This window comes from Manduca sexta, chromosome 28 (assembly GCF_014839805.1).
Source record: "Manduca sexta isolate Smith_Timp_Sample1 chromosome 28, JHU_Msex_v1.0, whole genome shotgun sequence".
Lineage (NCBI taxonomy): Eukaryota > Metazoa > Arthropoda > Insecta > Lepidoptera > Sphingidae > Manduca > Manduca sexta.
The window spans coordinates 9,035,572-9,054,634 of NC_051142.1; the positions used below are offsets into that span (position 1 = coordinate 9,035,572).

General features: G+C 35.2%; 1 protein-coding gene across 1 annotated transcript in view; it reads right to left on the minus strand.

Annotated features, from left to right (window-relative positions):
• Nucleotides 1–19,063, minus strand: part of LOC115449199 (filamin-A) — an 82,479-nt gene that overhangs the window by 52,996 nt on the left and 10,420 nt on the right. The window contains 14 exon segments of the mRNA XM_037444268.1: nt 1,419–1,585; nt 2,137–2,560; nt 2,852–2,987; nt 3,455–3,697; nt 4,781–4,962; nt 5,201–5,313; nt 8,236–8,411; nt 9,001–9,164; nt 9,530–9,671; nt 9,919–10,142; nt 11,458–11,600; nt 13,220–13,319; nt 14,135–14,315; nt 14,496–14,797. Of these exon segments, the coding sequence (XP_037300165.1) occupies nt 1,419–1,585; nt 2,137–2,560; nt 2,852–2,987; nt 3,455–3,697; nt 4,781–4,962; nt 5,201–5,313; nt 8,236–8,411; nt 9,001–9,164; nt 9,530–9,671; nt 9,919–10,142; nt 11,458–11,600; nt 13,220–13,319; nt 14,135–14,315; nt 14,496–14,711 (2,611 nt within the window). The 5' untranslated portion in view covers nt 14,712–14,797.

Here is a 19,063-nt window from a genome sequence, read left to right on the forward strand (position 1 = left end):
GATGAATGTTTGATGAATTCTTTTATATTCGCAATTCTGTGGCGTTCAAAAATTGTATTGAGATGTTGTTTATGCATTAATAACCTACTTTATGATCAGGCAATGGTGTATAAAAATCGAAAATGTGTGTTTCTGATAGTAAAAGAATAGTACTTAGGTAGATACCTATGGTTTTCGGATTTACTCAGCGTTTGTTTAAAATGTGATATTGTACATTATGACCAGGTAATAAATACTGTGATTTTAAAATTCTTTTCTTTAATTTTTATAGCGTTTTATATTACATAGGGTAATGTTATATAGATTAAGGATCTTTTTCTCTCTCTTTAGTAACGACATAAAAAAGAGAGAGATTTCCATTCAGCTAAACAATCACTGCTGATGTTCTAAAATGGTTTTATGTTGTAAGACATTGTGCCCGATGGGAGTTAACCCTTCAAGAAATTAAGTTTAGAACATGTCATTTTAATGCTAACCTACGTAACGTAAAAAACTCGCAGTAGGTAAATTAAGTTATGCATTAATAGTTAGCACACCGGAGTTTATTAAGTAGAAGAAATTGCGAATAAACTAGAGTTTCCAATATAGAAATCCACAATGACATCCGGCATCCACATCGGCGTTTAGAAATAGCAAATTGAATCCAATCCTCTGAACTGAGAATTCCTGACCGCTGCTTATGTCTTTGAATAACAGAACCTCTAGTAAATCTGTATTCTTTATTACAGCTATGCTTATCGGTAAAATACGATACATATTATACAATTCATCCATCATTGGCGAATTTTTTTTAATATTTTGAATGTAATGGAGATAATTTTTCGAGTTCACTGAAATGGTAGTGAATGTAGAAATGTTATTCGCTGTCAATGTTCGTAATACTATGATGGGTACCTACACCCTACATTTAGTGTGTAATTTAAGAAACAGCCTGTATACTTTGATGACTTTGAAGTCATTGTTACGTATTCCGATTTCTCGTTTGTAGGCGTCGCGTCGCGTCGTAGCGAATGCATTGTCTGCGTCACCAATTTCCATCAGACTGATTTTTTACGGAGCGGGTGTTTTCGGTTTGGCGATTTTTACATAACTATAAAATTTGTTTAAATAACCTTCAATTTAGAATGCAAATGTTTGGATAGTAATTATATGCGGATGTCTACTTTTTCAAACCAAAAATTATAATGATTTGAAAGTTGGACATTAAAATTAAACTATTTTTCGGATTTTAGCGCGGGTTTTATATTTAATTTTCTCCGGACGTTGCGAAGACTTTGCAGTCTTTGTGGTCACTGGGCGACTGAAGTATTGTCATCAGCAAAGCATAATAGCCCCGCCCCCCCAATAGCAAATAGAGTCTCTGGATCCGTTACATCTTTCTTCTATCTTAATTCTAATCGGAATGAATCTTCACTTACTAGGGCTGCCGAGTCGGCGGGTGCGGTCAGTCTCGAGCGAGGAGTAAGGGCTGTCCAAGTTGTCCTGCGAGCCGCTGTACGAGCTGTACATCTTGTAGTTGGAGCGCTTCTCCACCACGCGCTTGGTTGTCGTCACCGGACTGTATCGCTCTACCGGACTGCTCACTCTATTTGGAGTAACAAGAATGGATTAATTTTCCTCATTAATTCTATGTTTAAATGATTTTCTACCTCGATATATCGCACATTTTATTTAATATTTTTTGATAAATGCTATTTTAAATAAATAAATAAATATCGGTTTACTTGAAATATAACATGTAATTTTAAAAAATAATATTTAAAGAAATATTACTATGAAGTAGCACTCAATATTTTTTTTTATAACTATTAAAAGCTGTATTTAGAAGTAAATGTTTGTCCGTTATATAATTATCAACAGAACGTAAATCCTAGAATGCAATTAACAAGTACCAATTTCCCACGCCAATATAAATGTCAGTAATTTTCAATAAAATGTGCCCACTTTAAAGCAAAATGGGCACTCATTGACGTGAGTGTGCTATACACTCCCCGTTGAGAACTGATTGAAAATTGATTTACAGCACAAAATGTGCACCGGCCTGTTTTCGCTTTGCACGGTTTAAATACCACATATACGTACGTAGGTAGTTATGTCTGTAGCGCGTACCAACTGAACTCTGAATATTCCACGTACCTGTTAATTGGACTGGCGGTCCTATTCAAAGGGCTGTCTTTTCTGGTGAGCGGGCTCGTTGTCCGGCCGGCGGGGCTGCTCGCCCGGTACGGACTCGTCGCGCGGTACGGACTGCCCGCTCTATTCACTTCCAGACGAGACCCGTTGCCCAAATGTTTCGTTGTTATCGGGCTCGCGGTCCTATTCCGGGGACTCTCTGACCCGTATCGGGTTGTAAAACCCTCTTTTTTCTGGACCCGTGAGTACGTCGAGTCAACTACGTCGTAGCTTTTGTCTTTGACATCCGAGCCGAAGGAAGATTTGTAGTAATCACTCGTGTCGTGCCTGTCGTCCCGTCGATCGATCGAGCTCGTGCTGTGTTTCGTTGTGTTCGACTCGTAAACGTTGTATTGGTTCATTGGACTTTCTGATCTCAAACGTGACACTGTAATTAAATATGAGTTTATATTTTTAAAATAAATGCTTTTTAATAGTTATGGAAAGTGACTCTCATAAATGTCGGTGATACTGTGGCTCAAGGACATCCACAAAAATAATACTTTTTTGATCATCTTTTGTCTATCTACATTTTAAAAAGAACAAGGTTCAGAAACGGAACCTACTAGTATATTACCAAGAGGGCTTAGAGACTGCAAACAGCAGACATGTGAAATCATGTATAGAGAGGCATTGCATTAAAATTAGTCCGTTTGACTAACAATGTGTTACACAGTACCTGGACTGGATATCCTGGCGTACGCCGGGGAGGCCGGGGAGGGGCTGGAGCTGTCGCGAGGCTTCTTAGAGCGTGATCCCACTCTAAACATGTGCGGCGAGCCGTGAACATCGTACCCGTTGAAATAGATATACAGCTGCAAACAGTGATAACGTACTACAATACGCTCAACACAATTACATGGCTGCTTAGTTCGTAGCCCGCGTGGGCTGATATCAACTATTGTTTTTGAAAATTACTGTATATTGCACTTCTAACGTATTCTGAGAAAATGACATTAAATACTTACCGTCTAACTAAGAAACGTTATACAGTGTTTTGTCTTGCTGTGTCGAGTGACATTAAACATCAGAAATGCTAGACAAAACATTGTATACGTCTAGACGTAAACACTGTTTATTAGTGAGACCTTTAATATTTATAACCTCCATTATAATCAGTATAAAAACTCCACGTTAAATCTCACAATGACTTAATTTTCAAATTGAAACAGAACATGCACACTGTTGCTTATGGTTTCTTTTTTTACTGCTTTGCTTTGTTGGAAATATTTGAAGTGTTAGTGTACCTAACCACACTTTGTTACAGGCTTACGTCACTTACCCGATGCTTTCCCGGCGCTTTTGGCATAAAAGTCGCTCTGTACTTAGTAGCCGAGAGTTTCTCGAGCGCGCACATCACACTTCTCTTGTCATGGACTATGTCAAGCTGTAGGTCTCCCCTGACGCCGCACCCACTCGTGTCCAGCTCAAAAGAGTGGGGTTTGAGGGGTTCAGCGCCTTCTAAAGCTCCCGGACTGAGACGCACCCCCGCTGGATCAAATACTTCGCAGGTGAATGGGCCCCCCTGAAGACAGATTTTCTTTTATATTGGCTATACGAATATATAATAAAGCATTTATATTGAGATTTTAGAGACTGGGCCTTTTTTGTAATAAACAAAAATCGACAGTCAATGGGATTTTTATTCGAAAGCAATAACTTTGCAATCCTTAATCTCCAAATCCTCAATCTTGATTGAAGCAGAATTCATATAAAAACCCTTAACATTTCAAGCTGTTATTGGGAACATTTATACATATTTTCTCATCAAAAAGTAATATATTGAGTGTATTACTTAGATCGAACAATACTTCTGGCTTTAATAAAATGATGCATCTCAAATTCCTTCTGATAACACCCCATAGCTAGTTGTTAAACGATAAGGCAAAACGTCAAGAACTAGGTCATGCTCCCAGGAACCAGGTATTATTTTAAATAGTAAAACTATAAGCCTGAATCTCCTGATATTGATAATAAGCTTAGCGTCGAACGTTGCAACCATACATTGTGCAGAGGTACTGTAGCTCTCATTTTGCATTCGTTGTTGGAATATTTTACATAATACATTCACAATCTCATGATCTTCCTACAAGTAATCGGATGAAATTTGCATCTATTTTAAAATCTGACATTTTCTGAACTGGAAAATTGAGTTAATATTAAATTATATTTTGTTATTTCGCGTAACATTAGCCGTGGGAAATAATGGAATATATACATTATAGTGAAGAAATAATTTGGTATGCTTTTTAAGTATATTGTCCGCTTGGAAGAACGTGAGATTTGGCATTACTAATATTCATATACCTAACAAAGGTGTGCAGAAATATAAAATATTGGTCTAATACGTGTTTTAAATATATTACATTTGGCAGTCACTATCGACCACAGGACGACCAATATATTGTATTATATAATCGCTAATAGTAAAATGAGATATTAATCATAGTATTGTATTTAAATGGATATGTCAAACTACAAGCCACTCTTGTTGTTACAACAGCTAGATTTCAAAACAATTACTAGTGCATCAGACAACGTCTCACTGAGATCCGCGCCGCTCCACGGTCGGCTCAACGAGCTCTGTATTAGATAGATGGTGTTATACCTGGATATGTTCGCCCTTGTATGTGATGGCTATTGTCCAAGTCCCGGCTTCGTCTGGCTGGAAGGTGGCGCTGGAGGCCGTGGTGCCGTGGGCTGAGGGCGGCGGGTGGCGCGCCTTTAATGGCACAGCGCGGCCGCTTGGCGAGTGGGCGGTCACGTCTATATCTTCTCTTCTTGGCGCCCCTGTGGAAATTTTCTATGTATTTCTACATCTATCTTAAGCATTGTATTTAGCTGACAATTAAAATTAGCAGACATATTAATGATGCGATTTCTACAGGCGATTTCTTCATCTTATCATACAGTAAGAAATGCGACAGAATCAGAATAAAAATGACAACAATAAATCCTTAAATATTGCTTATATTATTTTCCATCGCTTGCCCGGAGTGCAAGTAATTTAAATATATATTGCATGTACCTGTAGCGCTGACAAGTACTTCGACTATGCTGCCAGCGGCACACGGCGCCATCCCTGGCGGAGGCACCGACACCAGCCTCGGCAACACTCGGAAGAAATATCTTCCGTCCACCCTGTCCAATACATTTTATTTTATTTCTACTTAATATCCGAGAGATATTACGCACAGCATCACGCCTGTATGCCTTTTCAGGGTTAGACAGAGGTATTATTAGACGTTATGGCACCGATCTTAAGCTCCACGTAAGGGGAGGCAGACCTATTGTCATTTGTCAAGCACTTTTCTTAACTCCGATTTAATATCAAGCAGATGAACCAAGATAAAACCAATATAAAATAATAGACAGAATTAATGGCATTCGTCAAAACCACTCTTCGAAGTGCGAACAAACAATAAGTTGATTCTATAACATGACACAGAGGATACGTAACGCGATATCAGATGGACTTCATGAGTGTTGTTGGCAGTCTATTGTTTGTAGTTGTGACTTTAACTTCACGCCGCGGGTGCAGTCACCTACATGCGGTATTGACGCATATTGTTCTCGAGGACTGGAATATGTGTGAAGTAAGAGAGTAGTGAAAGCCGTCGGCGATCAAACCTGTCTACAAGTAAGTTCGTGTAATTCGCCCCGGTTGCAGATAATTTTGTGCAATTCAATATTGCGTAATACTACTGCAGGTGAATGTACGTCTAAAATTAGTCCAACGATTAAGGGTCCCGTAATTAGTATATTTTATGCTATTTTGTCATTGCTATATATAATCTATTATCTTTACAATAAATTTCCTTAGTAGATCGTCAACGAGTCTTCATTCTTTTTTACAAACTATCTATATAACGTTACGCACACGGTTCATTCACAATTCTAATTTATGTCAGTACAGATACTACTATAGGTGATACTATGATGTCTTATAACATTGCGTTTCAAACGATAAATCGTTTTCTAAAAGAACGGAAACCTGGTTATTCAATGGTATCCCTGTGTGCGCTTTACTGCGCATTTTTTCTTGGACTCTTCCTCAACCTTTAATACTGTATAATCCAGTCAACCTTGCAAATTTCTTTTGAAAGCAAATTTACCTGCAAATTTTATTATAAGATCGATTTGGAAACGGCGAGATAAAAATACAAAATGAAACGATTTGTACTTCCTGCCCTCACCAATGAAAATTCATTTTCTTACACTCAAACAATTCCGTTTTTGTAAACACAGCATAAAGCAAATGTTTTCGATAAATTATCGGGTAGCAGTTTAAATTGGTTTGCTTATTTGTTGCGAAAAATACTTTTTTACACAATTTTGATAGTCTGTGAAGTGAGAAAGTTCGTTGTTTAAAAACTAGGTACTTCACTAGATACGGGTGTTGTCTTGTTAAATACGAGACAACACCAATAATTTATTTACATAAATTAATCTTAAATGTTACAAAAATACCATCTATATGACATAAAAAGTGTTCAAAAATTATTTATTCACCACACATATTACGCGATATTTAATAAGCTACAACGGAATAATGTAAAATCTATATAAATACTAGCTTCCGCCCGCAGCTTCGCCCGCGTGGATTTCGGGTTTCAAAAATGGAGAAGGTGCTCAATTTGTCGGGATGTTTTTTTAATTTATGGTGGTATGCAGGTGGTCCGATTGTCCGGTCAGGGTCTGATGATGGGATCCTGGTGAAATCGAAGGAACTTTTAACCATTAAGGTTGCACACGAAATGACGGAAGCTTAAAAATGGAGTAACTTCTCCCGTTTTCCCAACATTTTCCATCACTGCTATGCTCCTATTAATTGTAGCGTGATGAAAAGTATACTATAACCAGCTCAGGAGTATGAAAAATAATTGTACCAAGTTAAGTTAAAATCCGTCGAGTAGTTTTTGTTTCTATAACGGTTATACAGACAGACAGACAAAAATTTTACTAATTGCATTTTTGGCATCAGTATCGATCCCTAATCACCCCTGATAGTTATTTTGGAAATATATTTCATGTACAGAATTGACCTCTCTACAGATTTATTATAAGTATAGATATGCAAAAGTAGCTCAAAAATTGTCCATAATGAAAACATGCATTTTAAAGTAAAACAAAAGAAATAATATCGTGAAGCCAACCAAATAACTAATGATATATTAAATTTTGTGACTGTTCAATTTAGTCGGGTCCGCGATATCACTTTTGTTGAGTTTCAGAACGCGACATTACATTATTATATTCTGTGCTCCAACGCACACTGCTTTGATGTTAGGAACACACCTACATTGCTTAGACAACAGTGAACTTTATACAATAGCAATAAAGCTCAAATTGACTCTACGTATTAGTTAGAAAACGTTTGTATGGGAAATAGAAAAATGCTGTTTTGAGGATTTTCCCGGCAATTATTCGAATTTTTCTCACCTTTTAAATTTTCCCTAGACCTCCACGAATAATTCAAGACCAAGATAAGATAAATCCGTTCAGCCGTTCTCGAGTTTTAGCGAGACTAACGAACAGCAATTCATTTTTATATATATAGATTAAATTAATTTATACCAATTAGTGATCGGGCATGCGTCGATGAACCGCAGCACCCCCAACTCGTCCAATTACCATTTAAAATAAATAACTGTAGAAATTCATACATGCGTTTGCACGTTAATACTAAAAAAGTAACTACCTACATACTATTATATTTCATATCACCAAAATATTACCTAGTCTTAATGGCAAAATAGCAAATAAACAACGAAGAAGCATTATAATCAGACTAATCATAAGCAGATAGGCCCAGTTGTTAGACAATCAGTAGAATAATATGAAAACATTTTGATGAAACCTAAATAAAATCTAAGGATTTTTTATTAGAACATTGAAAGGATTTGTAGTCTGCCTACTAATACCAAGAATAAAGCCTTCCCGATAGTATAGGTGACCTATGCCCAGCAGTGGGACAATATAAAATACAGGGCTAATATGATGATGATGACATCAACTTACATTTCAATTTCTGATCAATTACATGATTCATATTTTATTTACCTTATGTCATCAACTGTGAGTACGATCTCGTGCATTCCAGCGTGCTCGGGCACGAACTCCCCCGCGCCACGCGAGTCCAGTCTGAGCCTCTGCTCTTGCTCCAGGGGATTCACGACGGACACCTTCACATCCGATATCGACAATTCACTGGAAACGCTTTCCAATTTGATGTATGTCTGTAAATAAAAATAAAATCAATACCTATATTTCTTTTCCAAGAATGTTCGAAGTTTGTAGAATATATCGCGTGGTAGTTTTATGTCTTATGGTGTGATGCTAGTGTATATCAGTAGTATCGCTTGCTGTCAGACGAGCGAGTTGCTCGTCTCGCCATTTATTATTTAAAAAGTAGGTAAAATACTTTTTTATTGGAAAACAGATTGACATACTTTCGAATAACCTTCATAATTTTAAATTCAAATTTAAATTGTTAATCAGTAATACCTTATAATTGATGTAATTAATTTCTTATTTTTATCTAAATTACAGTAACAAATAAATTAGTAATTGTAATTTAATCTTAATAGTAATAATATTATTATAGTGTACTATTTCTATCTCACTGTGTTCTGTCATATTGTTATGTTCATTCTCGGCTGATCTCTGTTCAAGCTTGTGATTTATACCTATAATTAAAGTGGAATCTATTTGGCCTTATGTACTAATGACTTTAATAATGTTCACTTTGTTTTAGAAATAAATAAAGAAATAAATTTCAGATCTGCCGTTAACACAGGTATAAGATATGGAAGCTAATGAACGTACTGGTTCTCCGACTCTGCCCGAGGTGGAGTCGAGTGCGACGCGCAGCATGTCGTGCACGGGCGGGCGCGGCGGCACGTTGCGGAACTGACTCGCCCACGCCATCACACCGAGGTGCTCCACGTCGCTCTGGCTCATGTCCCGCGCTGAGAGCACTGGCTGGACACCTGGTGGATAATAATGTTGATGTAAAATGAATTATATGGTAAAACAGATAGAGCTGAGTTTGATGTGATAGACGTGCCATTGAATATCAATAAGGGTTTAAACCCTGTGATATATTATAAATTTATCTTCTATCCCTCTTAGTAGTAGAGGAGGCCCGTGCTCAGCAGTGGGCAAGTATATATAACATATATATGTTCCAATGACCTCAATCAGCTTTTACTATTAAATCGTTGGTTTAGTTGAACTTCATCCAAATACAACTTACTGTGTTCGTTAGGTGACTATATTTTGCGGTACTGAACGATATGGATATATTATAATAAAACAAATTAATTCTAAAATTAAATTAGTCTAGGATATGTACCAAGTTTCTTAGCGGCGTCGATTGCCTGTTGATTGTTCTCTTCCCACCTGACGGGGTCGCGGCGTAGGCGGCTCGGCGGAGGCGCGGGGCCGCCCAGCGACCTCACCAGCTCGTTCGCTACTCTCCCGTCGTTCCAATCAGTCTGGTCACAAATTTAGTTTATTAATTCATGGGTTTTCTTTAGATTGGAGTTGACTAGCAAAATAGTCTTAGCAGGTAATTTAATTAGAATGAAATAAAAGTAAAATGATTTAGATATAAATATGACACCTTTTACCAGGACAACATAATACGCAACTTGCCGAGTTGGTTGCAGGAGTTAAGTTTCTTGGCGAAAGAGGCATTATTATATCATCAACCATTTTATAAACGATCAAATGATCACTCACCGTGAAATTAGTGATGGACCTTTCCAATCTGGAGTTAACCCATTCCAGAGTCGCCCTGAAGCCTGGAGAGCCTGGCTTCATGAAATACGACAAGTAAGTCATACCGGACAACTCGTCCAACCAGGGTGAAGCCAAGTACTCCGGCTCCAGGATCATGGGTACCTCAAGTTCCCGATGCGCCAGCCTCATTGCTCTTCTACAGTTTTCTATAGCCTCATGCCGATCTACACGCAACAATATCTCATATTTAATTACATATCAGCTAATAAAATGCTCGTTACTCCGGTAGAAGTAATCCTATACAGGAATTTGAATAGGAATTTAATATCGTGCTTAACTTCGCAATTTTTCAAAATCCACGAATATCATTATATACGGCCGGTATTACTCGAAATCCTTGCCGGTTTGATACGGCACGTTTGTGGAAGCGATAAAATGAATCGTTATTACTTGATAAGCTCCGGTTTCCAATTTTTAAAGAAAATTAATGATATTACTCATATCTAAAGTTATGATCATTTTTATCTTAATTACAGGAACAAGTTTTGCTCAATTAAATGTTTCCTTCTTGCGTCTGATTACATCTTTGGGATCATTAATACTTAATCATAACACAAAATCCAGCACAATTGATTGACACGGGGTTGATTTTTGAGACAGGTCTAATGGAACCATAGTCTTTTGATCCTTAAAAATAACAATATCGACTGGCATTAAAAAAGCGTTTGCATAAATTGCACATTATATTGCTGACTGTACATATTTTTAAAACTTGTAAATGAAGAATTTAATGTTTTCAAATAATATGGACAATCTCCTAAGAAATTTTTCTTCTAACTACGGCGATTTTAAATAATTGCTCTTGCTGCCCATTTAAAAAATACATCCGGTGTATCAACCAAGTGGTAGGTAAAGGCGCATCTAAAATTTTCTGTTATATTGCAATTAATTTATAGAATTTGTGTTAATAAGATATTCTCCTGAGTTACTTACTAGTTAGCTTTTTAGGTACCAGCCAAAGAAAATTTCCTTATCAATGTTTTCTACGAGAAAATTTAACTTGATGCCTATAACATACTATTAAAAGTTTTCAACGTATATGTGCCCGGTATCGAACCGCTTGCCTTAAACACAACTGTATCCTAGTCATTTTAATAACCAAGTTTAAAAAAGGTGATTTGTAATAAACAATCTTTGAAAATAATAAGTAATAATATTAAATATAACATCCCATGATGTGATACAAAATTATCACCTAATAAATAACATTAAAAACTCGTTAAGCACATTGGATAACTAACACCCTAAGCTTCGCCAAATAGAAAATATAACAAACATTAAGTAATTATTTTCCAACAAGAAGATAATAATATGTTACTCCACCCTCGTTAAATGAACACGAAAAATGTGTTTCGTACGTATCTTAGGAGAATAACCGCTCCTTAAAATGATTTTCCTGTTTTAAGAGTTCTGGGCGTAGTAAATTGCTTACAACGAACGCTTTGCGATCTAATGAAATCTGTCATAATCAATACTGACTGAGTTCCCGCCAGTGCGGGAATACGCCTGGCTTGCAGTAGTCGAGTAGGGCGGACAGTAACACGCCGCTGTTCCAGTCAGTCGTCAAGTTGTTGACGCGGCATTCTGGCAGCGCCGACTGCAGCCACGATAGCATCAACTTTCTGCAAACAAACAATACAAAGATGGTATTGGTTTAATAACGTTGGCAAGAGAGGTGCTTTATGAAAACGTTCTTTGTTTTTACTGATGTTATGAATGTTTATATAATAATAAATAAATAGACTCTCCATTACGTCTTCTTTTTGAGAAGACATAATGGAGAGTTAGTTATAAAATTTTGTTTCATTGAAACAATATAGTATTAAAGGTGCATTCTTGTGCGCTAACCTATTGCAGTGTATTTTGTTACTGACGCAATATTTTCTTAGAGATTTTACATAAATAAACATGATTTTAAGGGCGTACTAAAAAGCCTTTTTCACATTTGGCTCCTACCAGATTTTTCTGTAATGGAAATGAAAACGAGCGCGGACCCATTCTATTTATTGTGTGGCAACGCGGTGAGATATCGGATTAAAATCTAATTTGTTTGAAACTCAGAAAAACCCGATGCAAATCGGTTTCCTAATACCGGTACTGTTAAGCAATTTAACTGAGTGACCAGTGCGGAGTGTTTATTTTAAATGCAATCATGATATATACGACTGGTCATGCAGAGGCATGTCGCTCTAATGGACAGCAGGGTTGAACGTAATAAAACTACACGCGGCCAGAACGTACCAATATTGGATATTTTTTCAGAAACTCTTGATAGAGAGAATTGATTGATTCCATAGCAACGAGGATGTTATATCTACATAAATTGGATACGTGAATGTATCGGGGATGCTATAATGCTGCTTAAATTATACACAGGACACGGTACGAAACGTGAATGAAATATTTTATACAAATAAAATTTTCTACGTAATTGTAAACCGAATAAACCTATTATAGCATAAACGTGGGTTGTGATAATATTGAAAAAAATATCTGTATATTACACCGACGGTTTACCTCTACATCGACCCCATATGAAATAATGTAAAGCACTTTTTAGATGTTACGTAAGCCATAAGTACATTTAAATTATTACAAAGAAATCTGAAACACAATCACCATGTTCTATGGTGTGTGGATTATTTTTTTAACTCCGCCAACTAAAGAAAATAATTGGTTATTCCAGTAGTGAATTAGTAAAGTCCAGTTTTTCTACGGCTTAACAGTAGTTACATACATTAAATCCATAGAAATTACGTCCATAAAAAAGTCGGTTACGTAGACGCGACACATATTACACAAAAATCGTTTCTAGTTATTTAGCTGCAGTTGGTTTCCGATACCCAAGGTTTATTGAACATATCGGACGTACAAATTGCATCACTATCGTTGCGTGATGCATTCCGTGTCAATTTAACATGATTGGTAGTCAATAAATGTGTATTTATGTAACAAAAATGGATGTATTTACCTAAGTAAATATTACCATTTTTGTTTTTAATAGTATACTTTTAAATTCACCCTAATTATGACGCGCAAGCAAGGAACTTTCGCTACAGATAATTATCATTATTTGTCTGTATTATATCAGTATTATATTCTGTCTGTATTATATTTTATAATACTTAATTATACATCTTTTATACTTGCTGTTTATATTTCAAACAGCGTAGGTAATTGCAGCAATATATTGAACATCATAAAAGGCTTTTATAGTGCAATTCAAAATATTATGTCTTACCTCGGCGGGAATTTACTTCTGCCAATTTGATATCGCACAATTAAGGACCATATCAGACCCAATATTAACTTCAAGTTTCCATTCACAATGTCGACATTACCTGAAATAGATTTTACATTTATAACAATTATGTTTTGATATAACTTATTTACAATAAATTCTCTTATAGATTTGCCAAAATAAGTTTCTGTCAATTCGGTAACGTATAAATAGTAGTTATGATGTCTGATAGTATAACATGTTATTTTAAAATTAAAGATTATTAAAAAATATCACGTATAACCCGCCGCAATAACAACATTACAGACGCCAGGGCGTAAAAGAAAATAAAAATATAATAGCTCGAAAAGACACAGTACGGTGGTGTCCTTTTTTTGGACTGGATGAATTTTTATTAAATAAAATCGGTTTAAAAATGAGCTATCATAATCTAGTGTGTATAATATCAGCTTGTTAGTAATATGAGCGCTAATATTAATTTTTGGTAATTTTTCTAGCTATGGAAGGAAATGTGATTTAGTACCTGCCTAGCAAATTAAATTTTGTTTGAGATTAAATTCGTAGGTAAGTACTTAATTTTTATTTTATTATATGCTACAAAATCATAACACTGTATAATAAAAATATTTGAACACATTGTGTGCGGATGTGGAACTGAACTCGTAACGCGCTGAGTCGAATAAATTTTAAAATTGCCGCCATTTGTCATGGTATTTGATTTATTTCTCGTTAGTTTCTAGCGGCCAGTATTAACCCAAAGAGTTTTGTTAGCTTGAGGAAATACTAAAAAATCTAAAGTATTTCAGATTTTTAAATTTCGAACGTCATGGATAAAAATAAATAAATAGCATTATATTACTTATCTATATTATCATAGTTCAAAATGGCATAATATGATTCAATTTAGGTTTTTACCAATGTTGACAAGTTTGACACCGTCGTCCTCAATGGCTTGCAAGGCAGTGGTAACATTCTCTAGCTTGTGGTGTTGATTAATGGGTTTGGAATTCCATCCTCTCAGCTTCCGTCCTTGTAAAGACTCCACTAAAGCACACAGTACTGTGCCATCACGAAGATCCTCTACCAAGTCAACAACCTAAAGAGAAACCTCATATTAAATAAATATACGTTATCTTAAATTAAAAAATATAAAAAAATAGAATACGCATTTTGCGTATTGTCCTGTTATATCTCCGCACAAAATAAATGCATATGATGATTCTCAATAAATAATATGCATGGTTAGTATAAATATTAATTACACAATGAGCATTACCTTGATGTTCACAGGCTTGAGGGTCTCATTAACCCAATTTTTGAAGGTGTTGGCTTGAATTTCCACCCAAAGATCTTCGTGTCCTTTTATAGCCATGCCTTTGGCGGCGGTGCCTTCGGGGCTGCGTGCGGCCAGGCCCGCCTGTGTGATGCGGCCGGCGGCGCCTTCCGGCGTATGGGCCTTTACGCCTTGATGCGTCACCCGAACGCCTTCCATTTTCCTCTATGTGTCAATTACTTACAGCGATTCTTAAGTCTTTTTATTCTCATACGATTTTCTTTGGCACTGCACATCGTTAACATCTGCAATTAAATATATTTATTTATGATTTTTTTTATTTTATGAATATATACAGATTTATGCGAGAGCAATAACTTAATAATATTTTAGAATAACACAAACATTAGGCACAAAACTAAGGCAAAAACGGCATACGCTAATAATTAATATTTTTTCGATAAATAAACCGACAGCAAAAAATATTATTTAGATATTAAATCATAGAAATTTCAATATAACAAAATCACAATCCTTAAATCCATACGCACTTTTAAAAACACCAAACAGTACAATAACAAAAGACTGCAATTAAATAACTTGATTAAACGAGTGAATAATAAATTTAAACTCTGCATACATCACGTCGCATTGCTACTTGCAGAGAAATAAATCTGTATTCACACTGGTTTCAACCACTGCGTAAATTCAAGGGCGCGGAGAAAACAGGATGCTCAAGGTCTTCAAGTATACAAGTGGCATGGTGCATCTTGAATGACGTCAGCTTTTGTGAAGACCAAGTCCTACTAGGTTAACTTGTAAGATGAAAGAACTAGATGTAATATGAATACTTGATGTAACCTTACCCGTGTGCATTCATCTCTTTTTACATAGCTTTTGTTCACAGGTGTTTGTAATATAACTTGCATATTCATGCGGTTTTCTTTGAAGGTGTCAAAGCACATTATTTTATATCGTTGCTTGACACAATAAATTATTTTATATTTGTTATATTATTTCGAACAAAAGAAGGACGATTGCCCTAAAGTAAATAATCGTTACAAATTTCATTCGACTGCTTGTTTTATTGATGAGTACCGAAACTCGACTCTCGGATTTTCGTGTTTTTTTCCTATTTTTATTTTGGTAGCTTGGTCGGTAAATGACCTATTATCGAGTTACCCGGATACGGTGCAATATCGCGCTCGCTTTGACTCTAAACCGTGTTTATGTATAAAAATAATTTTAACAAAAAATTAAACCGCCTTAAAAAACCACTCAAAACCAAAAATAATTTCACATAACAGGTATATATTGTATACCAATTTTGGAGTCGGTGCCTAATTAAAATTGCTAGTTAGCTATATTTGTTGCATAGTCCATCTATGAGCTAAATTTCTTTCAAATCAATTAAAAGGAATAGGTTTGCGTGTAGTACTAACAAACATACACAGTGAAAGGTGTAATACCAAGCACATGTATAGTGTTTCATCTTTTTCTTTCCTCTTTTTTCGGGGCAAGGGGTGTAATACACCCACATTTGACCAGCTATATGTAACAGGGAAAGAATTTGGGTAGTGTATTGTTCACAAATTTAAATATATCCTTAATAGCTTCCATTTGCTGTGCTGCGGCGGTGTGTTCATCTCCGGTGACGATCTGACTTGCTGACTTTTTACGCTGGCAGCACATTGTTTTCGTATATTCGTAAATGTATTTATCTAGCTTAACTAGCTATTGTAATTAGGCACCGACTTCAATTGGTATACAATGTATACCTGTTATGTGAAATTCTTTTTTGGTTTTGAGTGGTTTTTGAAAGCGGTTTAATTTTTTGTTAAAATTAATTTTATTTTTTGCTTTTTTGTGTTAGTGAAAAATAGACCGTCTCGATGGCGTAGTTGTGTTTCGCTCACGATACGACTATCGCGCTGAGGAGTTACACCTCTGAGTACTACTGAAAAGGGGAAAAGGTGTGATGCTATATATATGTATGTAAGAAGTAGATTCAACCAAACCCAACGCAAAACCATCACTAAAAATATCACAAGAAAGCAAAATTCGCGATTTCGTTCACTTGGACGACATAATTATTCTAGTTTTTTAGTTTCAAAACCAAAGTACTGAAGTGATGTTGAAAAAATCTGGAGATATATTCTTTCGAATAAAAAAAGAATTTTCCAAATCGGTTTATAAATGAGCGAGTTCTGAGGTAACAAACATACAAAAAAAAAGAAATCCACGTCGAATTGATAACCTCCTCCTTTTTTTTGAAGTCGGTTAAAAAGCAAATACTGCAGCGCAGAGAAATAATAATATACCAAACAAGAACATAGTAATTTTTCAAATACATTAAATTTTTTCTGTCTCGAAACAAACAAAAAAACCTTAACCTCTATACTTACAAACTTTTACTATATTTAACATACGAAAAAAACAATAACAAAACATATTTTAAGAAATCTTATTTTCTTACCGCGTAACTACAATCGATGTTAAAATGCCAACGATTGGCATTCAAACAACGTACGTTACTAATGAAAAAGTCATTGAACAGAATGCCTCGAGCAAATAGATACAAAATTTTATTTCCCTGTCTAAGCCGATGTATAAGTGTTAACGACTACATTAATGTCGTAAATCTGCCCCTTCTATCTATTCGCATGAGATACATAAACAGAATGAATAAAACTAAATTTACGCATCGGTAATTGAAATATAAGACGCAATTTCTCTGGAAAATCAAACCCGTGATATATTTTACAAAATATTCGCTCTTTCACTTCCACTTTACGAAATGAAGAGTATTGGCACTTAAATAAAGTTCGCAAAGTTAATGTAACCTTGGAATGCTTGACAATGTCAATGGAGACCGGATACAGAGTTTAAAGCTGATTGATGACACATTGTCACAGCGGTTGATTGATGATTGTTTTCTGAACCCCTAAAAGCTTAACTGGATAGGTGTCATTATTCCTATAGAAGTACAAGTTTTAGTGTTTAACCAGCGGACCGTTTCAATGCGTTTAATTAAGTGGCTTCAATTGTTAGTAACAATTAAGCATTTGTTTTGATCGTAAGAGCTCTGTTATAAAAATACGTTTTATTGTAAATGAATGTTGATTTATGTAATTTCAGACTATTAAAAATTTTATTGTCTTTTCGTTAAACGAACAATAAGTAACTGTAATATATCCCCAAACTGCTGTATATTATAGATATTGGACTATTGTTTCCGTATATAATAGTTCATTATTTTACAAAATAAAATTTAAAATATCTTTTAATTTTCAATAATGTCAATCACTAAAGTCTCTACACTACAACAGTTCACAAAACCTTGTATTGTGGAGATTATCAGAACCGTGTATGGATGTGCTGCAATTATTAGCGACGAAACAAGCAAGTTCAAAGTGCAGAGACGCACTAATTAGTCTCCGCATTGGGTAGAGGCGTCTTCGCCTACGTAAAGTTTTAAACTTTGTTATCCCTATTTAAATGCAACGAATTGCAAATATGAGATAGTGGATATGAAGAGAATAAAAAAGATGTCGTTTAATACGTAAAATATATCTTGTTTAATATACGCCAGTAGTTATATCGATACCTGTAAATCTTTACTCAAAAACAAAAACAAACCTAATGAATGGTTTTTTTCTTTGAAAGAGCAAGTACAATTGATTTACTATTTTCACGATAAAAAACGATAAACAAATAACTATATTACTTTAGCGTTCATTTTATAAATTTACTCGCGTGCCCCGTGCACGGCCGCGTGTAAAACTTTTTTCGGGATAAAAGTTCCGCTATATATTTTTGCGTGATGAAAAGTAACCTATATCCTTAACAGGGGCTCAAACTATCTCCATACTATATTTCATCGAATTCATTCCAGTGGTTCAGTTCTGATACCGTACAGACAGACAGTGAAACAGCGGACAAATAGACATTCAGAGTTACATTCGCATTTATAAGTATGCTACTTGCATACTTATTCATTAGTAATACTTAATTTCGAAAAACACCGTGTCTTGCAGCGATATTAAAAGAATAATAAATACAAAAGGAACTCTAGAGATTTCTGAATAAGTGGCTCCCATTAATTCCGAATGAAAATCAAAGCGTAGCCAGTAACAGAAAGAAATAAATGAAGAAGTACCCGGAATCCACAATCATCCAGTAATACTGCTGTATACGGAACACAGTTGATTTATGTGCCGTAATTTGTTTTATTTATTCATTTGTAACGTTACTAGTGGGGACGTGTTTTCATTATTATGAAACCCATTTTATTATTATTTCATTATTATTATTGGTGAAATTATATTTTAATAAACAACATTTTTATTAACAAATAAATGAGCAATGAAAAGAATTCGATGTTAATTAACGTTAATTAAAATCAATTGGAATTGTTTTATTACCAACCGTACTTTTAAAGTTCCAAATTTTAATTTCATTACTTTACCTTAAAATTAAATGGGTATTATTATATAATTCAATTTATCTCATCTTGGTTCCTAATATATAAATCCACTAGCAGGGAAGAGTTCAGTTCAGTTTATCAACTT